The 21,156-nt window shown below is 43.2% G+C and overlaps 1 protein-coding gene across 1 annotated transcript; it reads right to left on the reverse strand.

Annotated features, from left to right (window-relative positions):
* Positions 1-2,305: 2,305 nt before the first annotated feature.
* Positions 2,306-4,901, reverse strand: LOC110711466. Its single transcript, XM_021889846.1, has 2 exons — positions 2,493-4,901; positions 2,306-2,401 (listed from the first exon to the last, which is right to left on the reverse strand). Exons 1-2 carry the CDS (start codon positions 4,899-4,901, stop codon positions 2,306-2,308), a joined length of 2,505 nt encoding a protein of 834 aa, XP_021745538.1.
* Between the last annotated feature and the right edge of the window lie 16,255 nt (positions 4,902-21,156).

Consider the following 21,156-nt stretch of genomic DNA (forward strand, 5'->3'; position numbering starts at 1 on the left):
TGCCCTTGGGTTTGTGGATGGTAAGGGAGTCCAACCTTATGATGTACCCCATATTTCTTCAAAAGTGCTTCGAGTTGTTTCTTGGCGAAATGAGATCCGCCATCACTAATTAGGCACCGTGGCACCCCAAATCTAGGAAAGATGATCTTCTTGAGCAACTTCAACACTACCTTGTGGTCATTTGTGGGTGATGGTATCGCTTCCACCCATTTAGTCACATAATCCACAGCCACAAGGATATACAAATTCCCACATGAGGAGACAAACGGACCCATGAAGTCCACTCCCCATACATCAAATGGCTCAACTTCTAAGATTGATTGTTGCGGCATTTCATTTCTCTTTGTGATTCCTCCCATCCTTTGGCATCGGTCACATCGAAGGATGAACTTGTGAACATCTTTGCGCATAGTTGGCCACCAAAGCTTGCAACCTAGGATCCTTGCCACGGTCTTGTTGACACCTCCATGACCTCCACAAGGAAGTGAATGACAATGTTCCATAATACCTTCCATCTCATGATTTGCCACACATTTCCGGAACAAACCGTCACTACACTTCTTGTACAAGCTTGGATCATCCCAAAAATACCTCTTAACTTCCTTGAAGAACCTCTTCCTTTGTCGAGCATCATAGTCATGAGGTACCACCCCGCTTGCTAAATAATTTGCAATATCAGCGAACCAAGGGATGGTGTTGGTAACGATCGCCATAAGAGAGTCATCTCGAAGCTCATCATCGATGGGATCCTCTTTGTCAAGGTAAGAAGGGTGGTCTAACGGCAACCTTGAGAGATGGTCAGCCACTAGGTTCTCACTTCCTTTCTTATCCCGTATTTCAATGTCAAATTCTTGTAAGAGAAGGACCCATCGGATTAGACGCGGCTTGGCATCCTTTTTGCTCATTAAATACTTCACCGCGGAGTGATCGGTGTAGACAATGGCCTTGTTGCACACCAAATAGGGTCTAAACTTGTCAAAAGCGAAGACTACCGCCAACATTTCTTTCTCCGTGGTGGTGTAGTTCTTTTGTGCCGTATCCAAGGTCCGGCTTGCATAAGAGATCACATTCAATTTCTTTTCTTTCCTTTGCCCAAGGACTGCTCCAACTGCATTATCACTCGCATCACACATTAGCTCAAATGGGAGTTCCCAATCCGGTGCTTGCACTATAGGCGCATTCACTAAAGCATTTTTCAAGGTTTCAAATGCCTTAGTGCAAGCATCATCGAATTTGAACTCCACCTCTTTTTGAAGTAAACTCGTCAAAGGTCTCGCTATTTGTGCAAAATCTTTGATAAATCGGCGATAGAAGCCGGCGTGCCCCAAGAAGGCACGTACCCCGGTCACCGATGATGGTGGGGGTAGCTGTTCTATCGCCGAGACCTTTGCCGGGTCTACCTCAATACCATTAATGGACACTTTATGCCCGAGGACAATGCCCTCCTCGACCATAAAATGGCACTTTTCCCAATTCAACACAAGGTTCGTCTCTTGACACCTCTTCAAAACCTTTTCGAGATTGTGCAAGCATAGGTCAAAAGACGACCCACAAACACTGAAATCATCCATGAAAACTTCTATTGCATTTTCGATCATATCAGAAAAGATTGCTGTCATACATCGTTGGAAAGTCGATGGGGCATTGCACAATCCGAAGGGCATCCTTCGGTAGGCAAATGTCCCAAATGGACAAGTGAAGGTTGTTTTATGTTGGTCATCCGGGTGAATTGGGATTTGAAAGAAACCCGAATAACCATCAAGAAAACAATAGTGTGAATGCTTCACCAACCTTTCCAACATTTGATCGATAAATGGCAAGGGGAAATGATCTTTTCTAGTGGCTTTATTAAGCCTCCTATAGTCAATGCACATTCTCCACCCCGTGACAGTGCGGGTGGAGATATCATTCCCCTTGTCATCTTGTATGATGGTCATGCCTCCCTTTTTGGGAACCACATGAACCGGGCTCACCCATTTGCTATCGGAGATAGCATAAATGATCCCCGCTTCACGTAGTTTGAGGATTTCCTTCTTAACCACTTCCTTCAAAGTCGGATTCAACCGCCTTTGAGGCTCAATGGAAGAGGCATGATCATCCTCAAGATGAATGCGATGCATACACAAGCTAGGGCTAATCCCCTTAATATCATCAATGCTATACCCGATAACACTCCTATATTTTTTTAAAATCTCAATTAATTTTTGCAATGAGGTGTCATCGAGGTTAGCATTGACAATAATAGGATATAAGCAATCATCATCCAAATAAGCATATTTGAGAGAAGGAGGGAGGGGTTTTAGTTCTACCTTGGGAGGAGGCGTGGAACTCTCCTCCTTAGACTCACTTTGGATCGATGGGAGCTCATCCACGGCTCCTTGAGTCTCGGGATGAGTTTCACCTTCAAGGCTTTCAACCTCCAAGGCACACAAAGATTCTCCTTCACCCACCTCCTCACATGGGAGGTCTTCATCACCCTTGTCTTTAAATACCTCATGAGACTTCACCAATTCATCAAGTTCGGAGTCCACCAAGTCCACCCGCCAAATCTTCTCTACCATAGGTTGCTTCAAAGTCTTTGAGAATTCAAACTTGTACTTCTCATTGGCCACCTCACATGTAATGGTATTATCTTTGCAATTGACGACCGCTCCCATGGTCTTGAGTGCCTCTCTTCCAAGGATAAGAGGAGTATGAGGGTCCTCCTCCATATCCATCACCACAAAATCGCAAGGCACAAACAAATTCCCAATCTTGATAGGAACGTCTTCTAACTCACCGCATGGGAATTTTGTGGACCGGTCGGCTAATTGAATCACCTTTCTTGAAGGTATCATCTCGAACTTGAGCTTCTTTGCAATGGATAGTGGCATGAGGCTCACACTTGCCCCAAGATCGGCTAGTGCACCCGTGGTCTCCATATCACCAATCTTGACCGGAAGAGTGAAGCTTCCCGGATCACATTGCTTGGTAGGCAAGGTTCTTTGCACTAGGGCACTAACTTGATGAGGAAGAGTGATACACTCATCACTTAGCTTCTTTTTGTTGGAGAGGAGTTCCTTGAGGAATTTTGCATAGGGTGGCATTTGAGTCATGGCTTCAAGGAATGGAATGTTGATGTGAAGTGACTTGAGCATAGCCATAAACTTGTTGTACTTGTCATTCAATCTCCTCTCAACAATCCTCTCGGGATAAGGCGGTGGTGGTTCAAACCTTGATGGTTGATAAGATGTTGATGGTTGCTTGTCTTTCCCAACTTCCTTACTCTTTTCACTACCTTCACCCTTCTTCTTCTCAATGCCTCCTTCAACACTATTCTCAATTCTTTGACCTTGGTTATCTCCATGGACCTCCTCAACCTCTTGCTCTTCACCCTCCTTGTTGTGCTCCGATTGATCACTCCTAGGCCCCTCATAAGACTTTCCGGACCTAAGAGAGATAGCTTTGATATGATGGGTGGTAGCCGGGTTGGTAGTAGGTTGGCCCGGGAGCTTCTCATTGGCTAGATTGGTCACCCTCTCGGCGAGTTGAGCCACTTGATTATCCATCATCTTTTGATGTGCGGTGACCTCTTGATGCCTTTGATCCGCTTTTCGCTCACTATTGGTTATTCTTTGATCCATGGCGGATAGGCTTGATTGGATTCTATTGAGAGTTTCCATGATCATTTGTTGATTAGGGTCATTTTGCATGGAAGGGTTGGGTTGGAAATTTTGAAATTGGTTGGGTGGTCCTTGCTTGAATGGTGCTCTAGGGTGATTGCTAGCATTTGGATTTGGAAAGGGAGCCATTTGACCCGTGTTGTGGCTTGGGCCACTTGCATCTTGAAATCTATTACCATAATTGGCATTGGGGGCTCTCCAATTATCACGTTGATTGTTCATGTACCCCATTGCCGCTACATGTTCGGGGTCTCGACCACCACAATATGATATATCATGGTTGGTACCCCCACAATTCTCACAAGAGAAAGAGTGTACTTGATTGGTGGAGGAAGATGAAGACCCTTGGCTATTTCCCAGCTTCTTGTCAATGACTTGTTCCATAAGAGCCTTGAGTGAACCTTGATCAAGCTCGAATTTGCCCGAAGCTCTCTCTTCACCTCTTCTTCTTCCACCACTCGTAGAATAGTACCTCACAACTTCCTCTATGGTGTCCTCCAATTGAGCTTGAGGCACCTTGCTAATATGTCCACCACATCCGGAATTCAAATTTTGCTTGGGTATGTCGTCAAGACCATCATAGAAGAACTTGATGAGAAGTTGCTTGTCAAACTCATGGTGTGGACAAGCTCTCACATACTCTTTAAACCGGTCCCAAGCTTCCCCCAAAGATTCATACCTTTCTTGCCTAAATGATGAAATTTTCTGCCTCAATTCGGTTGATTTGTCTTCGGGAATGAACTTGTTCAAGAAATCTTTGGCCGTGTCTCTCCATGTGGCCAACGAGCTGGGCTTTAGGTTTTTGAGCCACCTATAAGCCTTGCCTGTGAGCGAATACCGAAAAAGGTGCATCCGGATGTATTCTTGAGTGACTTGGTTGGTTTGGATTAAAGCACATGTCTCGAGAAATTTGTCCAAATGCTCTATCGGATCTTCATGAGCTGCTCCAGAAAATTGATCTCCACGCACCATTTGAGTGTAGTGCGGGTGGATCGTGAAATTTGTTTCCGTTGTAGGAAGTAGAATCCCACATTGCAATTCATGACTACCCGGATTACCAAAGTCACCAAAAAGAGCGCCATTGGCATCCCCCATGTCTGAAGAAATATCACTAGAAGAATCAAAGAACTCCTCCTCCTCGCCCGTTTGTTCAACAAATAGTCTCCTCACTCGCCTTAGAGTGCGGTCAATGTCGAGATCGAGGTCGTGAGTAGGTGGTCCCTGTGATCTTCTAAGCATTCAACACAGCTAAGCAGACAATTAGCGAATGACAACAACGGAGAAATAAATGAAAAATAGAAGGATAGAAGTAGAAAACAATTGAAAAACAAGATAACTAAGCAATAAACAATGTTGCCGTTCCCCGGCAACGGCGCCAAAACTTGATCGGCCCCCTAGGTGTCGTTAGTTCCTAAAGGTCGAGTCAAGAATAAAAAGAAAACCCACGTCCTAAACTAACCAAAGGTAGCATAGTGGAAGAGGGGTCGAATCCTCAGGGAAGGTCAAACGTCTCTTGCTTAGATCACTTATAAGTCAATTGAAAAGGGAGAAATAAATTTTTGATGGATTTATCTATAGCTACTAGGGAAACAAATAAACTAAGAACTAAATTAACAAGCAACAAGCAGAGGTATAAAACTTCGAAAATCAAGGAATAGCAAACACTAGGGGATAGGGGAGAATTCCTAACTAACAATGATTTCAACAATTAGAGGCAACAAGAATGGTTCAATCGGTCAACCAAACAATTGGGGCCTATGGTCCAACATCTAGGATTCCCTCTCGGGCTCACCTAAACACCGCCTACCCAACCCCGCCTCGGTGGTCGAGGTCATCCCTAACCTAGTCATCATCACATACAAGCTCACTCTCGCGCAACTAGCATGCAACACAAAATAGAGTCTTAGAGGTGATCAATCTCTAATTCCTAACAACTAAAACCTAGGTTGGAATCAATTGCAAAACTTCTCAACCTACCCAATCTTGCACCACATATCATTCATTTCATCATTAGTTCATCATTTCCCCCTCCCCTAGCTAGAAACCTAGCCTAGAGAAGGAAGGGTCATACCAAAGCACACAAGAACATTAACAAAAGCAAAAACTAAGTTTAATGAGAGAAACATGGCTAAAACCAGAAAATAGGATGATTAAACTTTACTAAAGAAGTTAACTTTGAAGAGAATATGTTAAGTCTACTTGTAATCTATTCTAAATAGCATGAAATCTAAGCAAATAAGGATAATATTATACTAATAGCAAGAAAATAAAGGATCAAAACCAGAAATTGCAAGTTTAAACAAGGAGGCAACTAAGACATTAAACTATTCTATTGACTTGAAATAACAACTAAAGATAAGCTAAAACTAATTAAAATAGATAAATAAAGCAATAAATAAAGAGTAGGGATAGAAATAATACCAAAAGATTTAATCTTGGATTGAAAATGAAAGAGAGTAACAAAGAGTAGTGTTTTAGATCTAATGAGGAACTAAACCCTAACTAATCTAAAGTGCAAAAGAAAGAAAAAAAAACAATAAGCTGAAATCTGATTTTCTAATATTTCTCTCTCTACCTCCCTCTCCAATTACAAGGAAGAGAGGTATTTATACCCTCCTCTAAAACCTAACCCAAATCAAGGCCCAAAATTTTAGGCATCACGTGCAGAGTAAAATAATTAGAGCCGTCGGCCTACGCGTGTAGCAGAGTTCAAATCGGTCAGGGGAACACGGAGCGCCCGCTCTAAGGCCAGAGCGCCCGCTCTGAAGTCTCGCAGAAAATGCTCTGATTATTCTGGGAGCTAGAGCGCCCGCTTCAACATTAGAGCGCCCGCTCTGAGGGTTGGGTACTTGGTTTTTCTGCAGCAAGGAATACAGAGCGCCCGCTCCATATCTAGAGCGCCCGCTCTGAACTCTTCTTTCCTTCATATTTTGGGCTCTAATGCTCCAATCCCTTTGACTCCAAAGCATGCCTAATCCTTGCATCCAATCCTTGCTTTCTTAGCCACGGGAGGACCTGTAAGATGGAAAACACAAATCATAGGAAAGGTTCTAATAGGAGCAAATTGAAATGGGTTAAAGGAGAGGGAATAAAACCTTAGGAAATGAGCCAAAAATGACTCAAAACCACTCCAAGTAACAAATATGCTCAATAATAACAAAACTAAGCTAAAATAGAGGAAAAAGGGCAAACAAAGGGCTCAATCGGGGAAGAAACGAAGTAGAAAAGTGGGCCAAATGGCCACTGATCACTATTCACACACAAATGAAGAGCATGCAATTTGGCATGCGAGGGCTCATGGAGATGCAACAAGGTATGTTTATCCAAAAACAAGCTTTGCTTGATGCGAGCGTCAACCGGGGCGAAATCACCCCCGCGGTTAATTATTCATATTTTCCGCCACAACATGGTCCCGTACCATCTTGGGGGGTGATGGTAAGCATACATATCCATTTTGGAAAGGTCCACAAGGACCTAATGATAAGTTGTGCTCTTTTCCAGGTGAGCACGGTAACTATGATTACCGTGTGCGCGGTGGGAGCGACTATAGGGGTGATCCTAACTACCCCTGTGTCGAACCCACTCAACCCGCCCCCTTGAGTTTCCCCTTCAATATACTCTCTTGAAATCCTGGCAACAAGACAACTTTCGAAGTCATTACGGTTGGCCACCCGGTTATACCGGGGGATGGGATCCTTATGGACCCTCGTCCGGCTTTTCCTATGATAGGAAAGATTATGATGGTAGGGCCAGTCCTAGTGACCTATAGTCCCCTAATTGTGCTTTCTCCTCCATCCCTTTATTGATTGATCATTTTCTTTGTATGATGGGATGTTGAGATGTTTTCATTATAGCTAAGGGAATTTCTTGTTCATTTGTGGGGTGGGTGTGCGTGTTTTTAGCGTGCTTGTTGTCCATATGCTCGTTCTGTTTGTTTTACATGATGCTTCTCCTTTGCCATTGATGCTTTTGTTGGTTGTTGTTGTGATGATGATGAAGCTTTGATGATATGATGGTTTTTGATGATTTTTCTTGATGATGATTGTGCTCCCTTTAAATCCAAACCCATGAATCAAAATCCCTCAAATCCAAATTCTTTCTAGATTAGTGTATAGTTTTACTTTGTCATTTTTTTTTCAAGTTACTAACTATTTTCTTTCTCACATTGCCATATAGATCTTGTTATGCTTCTTGGAGCAACATGGAGGTGTAAGCTTCTCTTCGCTTCCTTTATAAGTCTAGCTTGGATCGTTTGGTGAGATCTTTTTATTTTTCTCTCTTTATCATTCTTTCTTGTTTGCTTAGATTAGGAATAGTTTAGTAAGAGTTGAATGGTTTGAGGATGTTTGCTATCAACACCGTAAGGGTATCTGGGGTCATTGGTGTTGTAGTCGAATGACCACTTGTTTGCCGATTGTGATTTATATGATTTTGCATGCATCTTTGTGCTTTCCTTATACTTTTCCTCTTCTTTTCTTTTTCTTATCCTTTTCTTTTTCTTTCCTCTTTTCCTTTCTTTTCTCTTTTTATTCCCTTTGAAAATAAAAAATTCCATAAAGATTTTTGTTTGAGGCATTGTTTTGTTTTTTCTCATTACATTCGCTTATGAATTGGACATAATACCATCCGGACTTCTATTTTTGAATGAATGACTTCTTATATGGTAACGGTATGCACGGTTCAAGAATATGCTTGGTTGACTCTAGGATAAAATATGCTAAGGTAGTGTGTTTAGAACTTTTGGGACCTTGAAACCCTAGTCTACTTGTTTGTGGTAAGAAGGTGTTGCTTCCTATAGTGGATTTGAAGCTAATAGTGAGTTTTTGCTACAACCATGTGAGGTTTCATTTTTCTAGCCTTCTACCTATTTTGCATGAGCGGCACATGGATCCTTGACTATCACTTACTTTATCTAGAACTTGACTTTTATCTCCCGAGATCGCGACCGAACCATTTTGGAAGGACAAAGGCATCTCTTTGGGGTGGTAATTTTTCCTTTTCTAGGATTGGATTTTATACTTTTGGTTTTAGGTTTACATTTGCCTTCCTGCTAACCATTTGAGCCTTATACCCTCTTTTTTTGTATCCATATTACTAGCTTTTGAGCCATTTGTTTAATTATTGTTTCCATCTTTGGTCTTTGTGAAGCAATTGGTCCATAGTTTGTTGGTGCTTATGGGTATATGAGCATGGTTATTTGGTTCTATTGCTAAGCATGTATGTGTTGTATATAAAGTGTGTGAATAAAGGCAAATGCAAGTTGTAAAAGCCGTCCATAGTTAAAAGAGGCAAGGACAAAGCAATAAAGTATAATAAAGAGAAAAAGAAAATGCTTTTAAAAAAAAAAAAAAAACAAGAAAAGCACAAAAATATTTTGATGTAAGTGTGATCTCCCTAGTTTTAAGCATTGAGGACAATGCTCCATTTAAGCTTGGGGGAAGCGTTCTTACGCTTTTTGTATATATTTTTGTGATTTTTGCTTTAAATAAGCAAGCAGACCGGGAGAAACGTCCCCTAAGCAGCATCATCATCAAAACTCATCAAAAAAGAAACATCAGTACACCAAGCACAGAAAAACAGCCACATATAACCAAGTAGAGGAGGCAGCAGACAGACATAAAGCATAAAGACAGTGACTACACAGCAGGCGAGCAGGAAAATATCCCTGCCAAGTCACTCCCCACCAAGAGTATATTTCCCTTAATCATTAAAATAGGAATGCAATACAGGAGAGAGGGATATACTCAAGGGACGTGGCCTATTGGCCGCTAGGGCCAGGCTCAGGCTCCTGAGGGGCCACGTCATAATGGAAGTCACCCGGGGGACCGAAGAGGCCCCAACCACCTTCAAAACCCGGTGGCCATCCGTAATGACCTCGATACAGATCCTCCTACCAAATGGGCAGCCGATCATGGGGAGCGTCTTAGGGATAGAGGGGGCGGGGTGAGCAGGATCAACACAGGGGTAAGCTGGGTCTCCTCTATAGTCACTCCCATTAGGCACACGATAGTCGTACTGCCCATCCTCATCAGGGAAGCTGCGAACCTCCTTACCGGGCTCGGGAGGACCCTGCCAGTAAGGATAGGTAGGGAGGTTGTCCCCCCCCCTAAGAAGGAACAAGGTCGTGCTGAGGCGGCCAATTGGGATAGTTAATAGGGGGCAATCTCACCTTTGTTCACAGCGGAGTGATACAGGACCTGCTGCTGTAGGAAGTGGCCCTGTTGCGAATCATAATAGCCTCGTACACCGAGGCTTAGCTCTTGCATTTGCCTTGCAATATCAGCAAGATCGAATGTACCTGTAATTTGCTGGGTAACCAGCGGCTGCTTCTGCTCCTCCTGAACCAGCTCCTCATTACCCATCTCTACCGCACCATCCTCATCAACATCAGGCACTCGCCCGCTATCTCTCAGAACTCTCCACACATTAGGGGACTGACGCGTGAGGGAAGTGAAGTGAGGCTTAGGGAAGAAACAATGGTGGGCTCCTCTAACTAACCACCTAAAAGCATTGAGGTTTGCCGTGGGCATGATAAAATCAGAATGGTGAAGCTGGTCCAAGTCAAGGTAAATATCCCCACTATTACCTACGGTTGTGCATAGAGGTAGAAGGTTTGTGTAACCTAGCTTGGTGGCCAATCTAGTGACCATCGCCCCACAATGTATCTCCACTGACTTTTTCCTTTTGTTATGGCTTGACAAGTTTGCATAAAGAGGAAAGCCAAATTCAATCTCCGTGCATACTCTTCCTTTGTGGCTATCCACAGGCAAAGGACCTCTTCCTTAGTCAGCTTACCTAGATCCTGTTTACTAATGGTGGAATACCCTAATAAACGGTGCAGGATCCTAAGGGAAGGGTGCCAAATCTCACTGGCTATGGAATGCATGGTATGAAACTCATCTTTGCCTAAAATGGAACGCCGCCAAGCGAACTCACTATGCTCCTCAAAGTGCTCATAAAGCGGGTAGAGGAGGTTTGTATTTGAGTGAAAGTCCAGGGCTTGGTTAAACTGTTATAGTGACATGGTGTGTTGGTTGTTAAAGAGTTGGAAAGATACCCGAAAGTCATTATCTTCTAGTGTATCAACTTGGAAAGACGAGAAAAACTCTAAGGTGGGTTCTTGGTAGATCAAAATGACGAGTTTACGAATGACCCTATTCGAAGGTTATCGAAAAGAATCCATAAGTCATCATTTATCCCAAGTTTTATCATATCTCCCCGATGATAGTGTCTAGAAGGTCGCAACTTTCTTTTTTTCCGTATCAGAGTATATTGAGAAGTTGCTTATGTTTTAGAAATTTAAGGTGGGAAGGGTATTGGGTTGGTCTGACTTTGGGTTTTGGGATGATTGTCCCGACTTTGAGGTTTTTCTCTTTTTCCCAATCCTTGTACTCATGACTACCCTCTTTTTTTTTCCCCTGTTTTCACTCCATTTTCAAAGTCAACTCCTGACTATTTCCAACTTTAACCGCCACAAACCACAATGTACCTGTTTCACAGCAATAATAATCCAACAACCACAACCAAATATATCCAACAACAATTTCAACAATAGTCAACAGTACCAGCAATATTTTCAACAATAATCAACAAAATCTCGATGATAACTAAAGATAACCAAAATCCTTGCTTTAAAATTAATCAAAAGTGATAAAAATAACAAAGGGATTTTGAATACCTTGAGCTTTATGTGAAAAATTGCTATTTTTATGTTGAAGATTTTGAATAGCAAAGAAATTCGTTGTGGTTGGTGTTGATGATGCCTATTTGCTTTTTTGGTGATGAACGAACTGCTGGATGCAAGATTGCAGCGTTGATGATGATGAATGATTCGTTGCTGATGCTTGTTAGATGATGGGGATGGAAGAAGATGATGACGAACGATGATGATAATGATGAACGGGATCTTGAGAATGGGTCGTGTGTGTTAGAGAGAGGAAGGTTATGTGGGAGGTAGGTTATGTTTGTGAGGGATGAAGGGGTTTAGGAGATGAAGCCAAAACCGTAAATTTTGGGAACCCAGATTGGCGCGCCCGTGCCTTAAATAGCAGCGCCCGCTCCACTTAAAACGCGCCCGCAGCATTCAGTTATCGCGGGTCGCGCTTAAAGCGCGTCAAAATCGCGCAGACTCTCTGGATTGTGTGAATTCAAAGACCAAGACATTGGCTTTCCCGCTCCTAAAGCGGTGCGCCCGCAGAAACTTAATTTCGCGGAACGCTCCTAAATCGCGATAAAATCACTCCAACTCTCTTGATTGTGGAGCTTTTTAGACCTTGATTTAGGCGCGTCCGCTCCATATTTTGCACGCCTGCACCACTTTGTTCTCACAGATCTCTCTTCAGTCGTGACCAAATTGAACAGGATCTCTGCCTTTGGTTTGCATTTGACCTCAAATTCTCAAAAAATTTCATTTTGCTTCAACTCTTATCTCTCTTTTCTCAAAAACACATACAATCACACCTACATCACAATAAAGCAAGAAAAGTGTTAGATGGATCAATTTAAGTGTTTCAAAAGAAAATAAAATCAAACTAAGTTAGAGACCGGGTTGCCTCCCGTAAGCGATTTGTTTCACGTCGTTAGCTCGACTTCCTTGAAATTAAATCAAGGGGACTTGAACACATCAATAAGTGACAAATTTTCTGGTTTTACGATTGGTGTACCCTCAAAATATGGCTTGAGACAGTGTCCATTCACTTTGAATGGAGGGTACTTGTCATTGAAGATCTCGATTACACTGTATGGGAAGACCTTGGACACTTGGAATGGGCCACTCCATCTAGATCGTAGCTTTCCAGGAAAGAGCTTGAGCCTTGAATTGTAGAGTAGGACCTTTTGTCCTTCCACACACTGTTTCTTGGAGAGCTGCGCGTCTTGCCATGATTTGGTTCTAGCCTTATACAAACTTGCGCTATCACAGGCATTCATGCGAAGCTCTTCTAGCTCATGAAGATCTAGCAACCTTTCTTCCCATACATAAGCTTATCGGGAGGTGTCCCAATTGGAGTCTTAAAGGCACTCCTATAAGCCCATAATGAGTCAATGAGATTACTAGACCAATCCTTCCTTATTCTAGCAACGGTCTTCTCCAAGATGGCTTTCAACTCCCTATTTGTGACCTCCGCTTGACCACTTGTTTGGGGGTGGTAAGCAAGGCCTCGCTTGTGTGACACACCATACTTTGAAAGAAGCTTGTTGAATGTATGGTGCTTGAGGTGTGAACCTCCATCACTTATGATTGCCTTAGGAACACCAAATCTTGGGAAGATGACTTTCTTGAACAAATTGACAACCACCTTTGAGTCATTGGTGGGAGATGCCACGACTTCCGCCCATTTGGAAACATAGTCAACGACAACAAGAATGTGTCGGTTCCCTTGAGATGAGATGAAAGGGCCCATGAAGTCAATTTCCCAAACATCAAAGATTTCAAGCTCAAGGATCGAATTTTGAGGAATCTCGTCACGCCTTGAGATGTTTCCCGTCCTTTGGCACCTATCACATGTCTTCACAAAGGACCAAGCATCCTTAAACAAAGTCGGCCAAAAGAGCATCGATTGCAAGACCTTAGAGGCGGTCTTTTAGGCATTCATGTGTCCACCACAAGGGGATGAGTGGCACATTGAGAGCACACTTTGGAATTCTTCATCGGGAACACACTTCCTCAAAAGCCCATCCATCCCTCTTTTCAACAACGTTGGATCATCCCATTTGTATTTCTTGGCTTCATACTTAAGCCTTCGTTGTTGTTAAGGAGTGAAAGTTGGTGGTATATCACTACATGCAAGGTAATTGACGATGTCAGCAAACCAAGGGGTTTCCTTGGCATCAAGAGCATATAGCACATCGTCCCTTAAAGCATCTTCCATAGAAAGGTTGTCTTCAATCGTTCTTGTGCTTCCTAATCTTGAAAGATGATCGGCTACCACATTCTCGGCTCCCTTCTTATCTCTTAATTCCAAATCGAAGTCTTGAAGGAGCAAAACCCATCTCAACAACCTTGGCTTTGCCTCCTTCTTGCTCATCAATTACTTAAGAGCCGAATGATCAGTGTACACTATTGTCTTAGACCCAATGAGATAGGGCCTAAACTTCTCAAAAGCATGAACAACCGCTAGGAACTCCTTCTCGGTTATGGTTTAGTTCTTTTGCGCATCGTTGAGAGTCTTGGAAAAATAGGAAATCACATGTAGCCTACCCTCTTTTCGTTGCCCTAGAACCCACCCGATGGCCTCATCACTTGCATCACACAATAATTCGAACGGTAGCGACTAATCGGGTCCTTGGACAATTGGAGCGGAACACAAGGCTTTCAACCTTAGAAAAGCACTCAAACAAGATTCATCAAATACAAAATATTTATCTTGTTATAGAACATATGTGAGGAGCTTAGCAATCAAAGAAAAGTCTTTGATGAAACGGCGATAAAAGCCGGCATGACCAAGGAAAAACCTCACTTCTCTCACATTTGTGTGAGGAGGAAGCTTCTCAATCACATCAACTTTTGCACCATCAACTTCGATGCCCGATTGGGAGACCTTATGGCCAAGAATAATACCATTCTCCACCATGAAGTGGCATTTCTCCCAATTGAGCACCAAGTTGGCACTCTCACATCTTTCTAAATAACGAGATAAATTCGAGAGGCACATCTCATATATACCTCCTCCCACAGAAAAATCATCCATAAAAACCTCCATCTCTTCCTCAATCATGTCACTAAAAATTGACATCATGCATCTTTGGAAGGTAGCCGGAGCATTACAAAGACCAAATGGCATCCTACGGTAGGCAAAGGTATCGTAGGGGCAAGTGAAAGTGATCTTTTATTGATCCTTTGGGTCTATTAGGATTTGAAAGAATCCCGAATAACCATCAAGAAAGCAATAGAATGCATGCTTTGTAAGCCGCTCAAGCATTTGATCGATAAATGATAATGGAAAATGGTCTTTGGAAGTATTAGCATTCAATTGGCGATTGTCAATACACATACGCCAACCCGTCATAAGGCGGGTTGGGACCAATTGTTGCTTGTCATTGACCATTACCGTCATCCCTCCCTTTTTGGGCATTACTTGAACCAGGGACACCCAATCACTCTGAGTGATTGGATAGATGATCCCTGCTTCAAGCAATTTTGAAAATTCCTTCCTTACAACCTTTTTCATGGAAGGATTAAGTTTCCTTTGCCTTTGCCTACATGGCTTAGCACCCTCCTCCAAATCAATTTTATGCATGCATAGAGAGAGGCTTATACCCTTGAGGTCCTCAAGGGTATAGCCCAAAACCTTTCTATGCTTTTTCAAAACATTAAGAAATAGGGAGGTTTGCTCATCCGTGAGGCTTGCATTGACAATGACAGGGAAAGATTCATTTGCATCTAGGAAAGCATATCTCAAACCCGAAGGTAGAGGTTTCAAGTCTACCTTCGTTGCTCCCTTACCATTGGAGACCTCTTCCTTTTCTTCTTGGAAGACTTCACAAGTTGGGAGTATCTCTTGGTCGATGGTTGCTTCCACTTTGTCATCAAGAACCTCCTCATATACTTGCATCTCCTCCTTTTGATCACCTATCTCATTCTCATTCAACAAAAAATTCTCAAGTGGATTGTTAGAGGCATGCACATAAGGGTATCGAAATTCATTCATCAAATTTTCGAAAGTATCTACCCTAAAGCATTCATTACTTGCGGAAGGTTGTTTCATGACATTGTTTAAATCAAATTCAATAGAGTCATTATCAACCTTCAAAGTCATTTTACCTTATTTAACATTAATGATTGCTTTAGGGGTAGCTAGAAATGGTCTACCCAAAATTATAGGAATCCTCTCATCATCATCCATCTCTAGAACATAAAAGTCCACTGGAAATGTGAACTTACCAACTCTAAGGGGAATGTCCTCAACTTTCCCTATGGGCAATTTAGTGGACCTATCCGCTAGTTGGAGGGTGATGTTGGTAGGTGAAAGGCTTCTTACATTGAGATTTTGGTAGACCGAGAAGGGCATAAGACTTAAACTAGCACCTAGATCGCACAACGCCTTTCCTAAGTGAATCTCATTAATGGAACAAGGAATGGAAAAACTACCGGGATCATGCAGTATTAGTTGGAAGCTTGCTAGAGAGAATGGCACTACAATTTGCGGTCAAGTTTACGGTTTCAACTTCTCTCTTCCCATTCAATAGGTCTTTTAGGAACTTAGAGTAGTAGGGCATCTCCTTCATGGCATCCAAAAAAGATATCGAAACATGCAAACCTTTGACTACTTCTAAGAACTTTCCAAATTGGGCATCAAGCCTAGACCTAGAAAACCTTTGGGGAAATGGCAGTTTCACATTCCTAGGTTGTCGATTTAGGGGCAAAGGTGTTTGATCTTTGTCACTCTCTTTTGTTAGCTCCTTCTCTGTTTGCTTCTCACCCCTCTCATTTTCCTTTTCTAGGACCTCACTCTCTTTAGGTGGCTCATCCTCATCTTCTAATTTTATCCTCACATTTGAACTCTTCTCATCATTTGACTCACTCTCAAGGAATTTCCCGCTCCTAGTAGTGATAGCATACATAGGTTTAGGGTTGACACCTTGACTAGGAAAAGAGGAAGAGGAAGAAGGGGAGGATGAAGAACTAGGTTGGGCTATTTGAGAGATTTGGGTCTCTAGCATTTTCATATGTGCCTTGATTTGCTTCTTTTCCACCTCTTGGCTTTTGTTAAAGTTCTCTTTATTCTTGATGAATGCTTGAAGCACGCCTATCATAGAATTCGGAGCGGCCTCAACTTGAGGAGGAGGTGTGTTGGAAATTTGGGCTTGCGACCTTATTTGTTCAAAACCGGGAGGTCTATTTTGAGGCCTTCCATTTGCGAAACCCTAATTGGATTGTTGTAGGTTGTTGGAATAGTGTTGTTGGTTTTGATTCCAATTGAGCCTTTGGTTTGAGTAACTTCTTCCTTTGTAATTGGAAGAGTTTCCCCTACCTTGGCCTTGGTTATCATAACCACCACCACTTTGATTCCATTGATTTTGATTCCAACCTTGGTTTTGATTCCAACCACGATTTTGGTTTTGATTCCAATTTGGCCGCATTCCAACATTTTCCTCACGGGGCAAAAAATTCATGGCATTAACATCTTCAACATTATCATCATTTTCATGGGGAAGGGGACCTTCACTTAAGGACATACATTGTTGAGAATTATAATCATAGTTTCCACATATATCACAAAACATACAACCGGGAGTCATAGCATTGTAATTAAAAGGAGAAGAAGTAGAGGGGCTCATACCATGGCCTCCCTTGGTAAAAGTGGAGGAACTTTGAGAATTGTCTTCATAAACTCTTCCATTTGCTTAGCCATTTTGGCCATTTGGTTCGAAAGGTTGGTGATTGCATTTGTTTGCTCTATGGATTGCACCGTACCTTTGCTAGAAGTGGCTTCCCTCTCACCTTCGTACCAATCCTCATAATTGCGCACAACATCTTCTATGATACTCTCCACTTCATCTTCCCTTTTGTTCATGATTGGGCCTCCGGCTCCGGCATCAAGGCTAGTCTTGCTTTGAGGGGAGAGTCCTCCATAGAATGTTTGGAGAACTTGCCAATTAGGAATCCCATGGTGTGGGCATTGCCTTTGTAACTCTTTGAATCTCTCCCATGCCTCACAAAGAGACTCTCCACCTCTTCGGTGGAAACTTTGTACCTTTGAGCGAGCCTCGGCAGTTTTCTTGTGATTGTAAAAATTTCCTAGGAACGCCGTAGTTACCTCATTCCAAGTTGTGAGGGAACCGGGAGGAACATCCGTGTTCAACCAATGTTTCGCCGCTCCAATGAGTGAGAACGGGAACATCTTCAATCTTATGTACTCTTAGGAGACTCTGTTGATCTTGATAGTGTCACAATACTTGAGAAACTCTTTGAGATGCTCATGGGGATTCTCAAATTTCCCACCGGTAAATTCCGTCTTCTCTATCTTTGAAATGAAATTAGGCTTTACCTCGAAATTGTTTGCTTGGGTGGTAGGAGCTAGAATCCCACTTTGGGAGGCATATGGTTTGGGTGCTCCAAGTTATTTTTGTGACCTTTGATCACCCATGTTTTTTTGATTATGGCTATTGGCAAATGAGTTGGGAATTGATCTTGTAGATGGTTCACTCTCCTCACTTGAAGTGGGTGAAGATGGGGTAGAGGAACTTCTCACTTCCTCAGGAAGTGGGTCTTCACCTCTCTCCTTTGCTCGTGTCCTCAATTAGGCCAGACTGCGCTCTAGCTCGGGGTATATGGACACCAAAGGCTTAGAGAAATTATGCCTCCTGTGCATATACAAAGCTAAGAAGAAAGTGAGCACTGACAAGATTCGGAAAAACAAAAGAAAGGAAAAGAACTAGTCTCAACAAGAAAATAAACACACAATGGAAATCGTTTCCCCGGCAACGACGCTAATTTGACGGGCGGTATTTTAGGTCGTTACTAAGATACCTCTATCAAATGATATTTGTAGTCCTAAACATGCAACTAAACGAGTATTGAGGCAAGTCAAGGGTCGAACATAGGGAAACGATTAAGCACCGCTATTTATCTCCTAATGTCAATCTAGTTCGGTCAAGAAATATGGTGGGTAAGGTAATGACTAAAGGGAATGAAATAACAATTAAAACAAGCACTAGGGGAAGGATCAAACATGCTATGAACTCAACAATACTAGGCATCGGGAAATAGGTTTACATGCAAACCAAGAGACTCGTACAAGGCAAAATCAAGAATACCCTCTAATCACCTATCGGGATTAAGGGCTTTCCTAGCTAGTGATTAGGGGATTTTGCTCCCACCAATCGGAATGCGCCACGTGGGCCAATCAGGTCCTGCCAAGTGTCCCCCAGTTGGAACTGTCAGGGCTTGCCACGTGGCACACGCTTATTCGTCCACCTTGGACCTATTATGTCATGACACGTGGCATACTCCATGCCTAATGGAGAAACCGGCCACCCAGGCCCAACTTCTGAGGGAAGCCCAATCAGCCCTAGGTTAACCTAAACCTAGGATTGGCACGTTTCCCAAGGTTATAAATACCTCCCTTAATCCTCATTAAGGGGGATTACATGAATTACATGTTGATCACGCTAAAAAAGCAGATTACATACATTAAACTCTCTCACCTAGAGAGACCCAATCACTTTAATTTCCGCATTAATTACTCCTTAATCAAGTACTAACTTGACCGTCGGAGGCGGAGCTCCCACCCCCAGGAGTCTCCGTTGTTTTGCAGGTACAGGCGTCCGGTTCCAGTCTCGGAATTGTAACTCTCCCGCAGGACATCAGAAAACCCCGAAACATTTGGCGCCGTCTGTGGGGAATTGTTTTAGGTCTGTCCTACGGCCCTACGTGTGTGTTAGCCAGCAGCTGTGTTTCATTCATATGTTGAATGTGCTACCGCCCTTGCCCGAACACAGATGCTCTCAAACTTCAAATATTCATTTCCTGATATTGTCATCACTGAAGAAGATCTAGGAGGGGTAAGAGGGCTGCATGACGACCCTATCGTTATTGAATGTAAAGTGGCCAACCAGAGATTTGGCCGAATCCTCATAGATACCGGAAGCTCCTCAGATCTCATCAGTAGCAAATGTCTGTCGAAACTAAAATATCAGACTAATTGCATACATCCGGCATCCCACCCTTTAGTAGGGTTTGGAGGAGGAGGAGTCCACCCACTGGGACGAGTGGATTTACCCATCCGCCTGGGCGAAAAAGGGGAAGGACGACACATGGTAGTCCGGTTCCTGGTAGTAGAAGAACTCTCGGCCTACAACATGATTCTGGGACGACCAACCCTGAATAATTCCAAGGCTGTTATAATCCCATCTCTTATGTTGCTCAAGTTTGAGAGGGATAATGGAACAGTCGGGTCCCTAAGGGGAGATCAGAAGATGGCCCGAGAGTGCTATCTCTCGGATGTCAAGCCCACTGTTATGGCCACTGGGTCAAGTGGTGGAAAAACAGACCTTGACAATGTCAAGGAGAGTGCGCCTGTTCAAGAAGCAGGCGGCAAGAAGAGAAAGGCATCCCAGACAGGGGCCGCAAGAAAAGACAAAAAATAGCAATCATTGGCAGAGGAGCGGTCGGATGAATTCCCCCCTCAGCCGGCTGGTGAGCATACGGACTTGATCTTAGACGACTCACGTCCTGAGCGAACAGTCAAAGTTGGGACGACTGCTCTGAGAGACCTTGGTGACGACTTTCAAAAACTATTGAAAGAATACAAGGACATCTTTGCATTCGAAGTCCATGAAATGCCAGGCATTAGTCCTGATCTGGCGGTACATAAACTGGCCGTGGATCCGAAAAAGAAGCCGGTACGGCAGAAGAAGCGGAACCATGGCGAAGAAAGAAGTCAGGCGACAACCGCCGAAGTTAAAAAATTACTTGATGCAGGGTTCATTCGGCAATGTTACTTCCCATAATGGGTTGCAAATGTGGTGCTTGTTAAAAAGTCGAATGGCACCTGGCGAATGTGTGTAGACTACACAGACTTAAACAAGGAGTGCCCCAAAGACAGTTACCCTCTTCCTAAAATTGATAACCTGGTCGACTCAACAGCCGGCCATGCTTTGATGAGCTTTATGGACGCCTACTCTGGTTTCCATCAAATTCCTTTATTGAAGAAAGATCAGGAGAAGACGGCCTTCGTCACTGATCAGGGGTTATACTGTTACACGGTCATGCCGTTTGGTCTTAAGAATGCCCCGGCCACTTTCCAGCGAATGATAAACACTGTGTTCTTTGATCAAATTGGGAGAAATGTCGAGGCATATATTGATGATATGATTGTCAAGTCTAAACTTCAGAAAGATCATCTGTCGGACCTCCGAGAAACTTTCGCCACACTCAGGCGGCACCATGTCATGCTCAATCCCAAGAAATGTGTCTTTGGAGTTGAGTCTGGGAAATTTCTCGGATTCCTTATCAATCAGAGAGGAATAGAGGCGAACCCTGAGAAGGTGCAGGCGGTCATTGACATGCAGTCGCCTCGTACCATCCGAGAGGTTCAGAAGTTAACAGGTTGTCTGGCGGCCTTGGGAAGATTTCTAAGCCGATCAGGCGACAAATGCCTATACTTTTTCCAGGCAATTAAGAAAAAGGCAAGGTTTGAATGGGGGCCGGATGCCGAGGGGGCCTTCCAGAAATTGAAATTTCACTTTCATTCCTTGCATACATCCAATAGAACACTACGAGCCGACTCTTCGAGTAATGCTATATGACGAAGAGGCAAACTGGGAAGCCATGCGCCTGGCATTAGACTCACTTCCTGAAAGGAGGGGCAATGCTGTCTTGCGCCATGAAATTTACCGCCTGAGAATGACTAGATCCAACAACAAAAAAGTACACAGGCGTCCACTCAAAGTGGGGGACTTTGTACTTAGAAAAATAGAAGCAGTTGGTACGGCTAATGAGTCTGGCAAACTAACTCCCAACTGGGAAGGACCCTACCGAATCTGTGAAGAG

This window comes from Chenopodium quinoa, unplaced genomic scaffold (genome assembly GCF_001683475.1).
Source record: "Chenopodium quinoa cultivar QQ74 unplaced genomic scaffold, ASM168347v1, whole genome shotgun sequence".
NCBI lineage: Eukaryota > Viridiplantae > Streptophyta > Magnoliopsida > Caryophyllales > Amaranthaceae > Chenopodium > Chenopodium quinoa.

What these genes read in the sequence shown, in the direction of transcription:
- LOC110711466 (XM_021889846.1), bottom strand. Translation starts at nt 4,901, where the DNA reads ATGCTTAGAAGATCACAGGGACCACCTACTCACGACCTCGATCTCGAC. An exon ending in AATTGGTGAAGTCTCATGAG is followed by an intron (nt 2,402 to 2,492) that starts GTATTTAAAGAC and finishes AAAGCCTTGAAG; the next exon opens with GTGAAACTCATCCCGAGACT.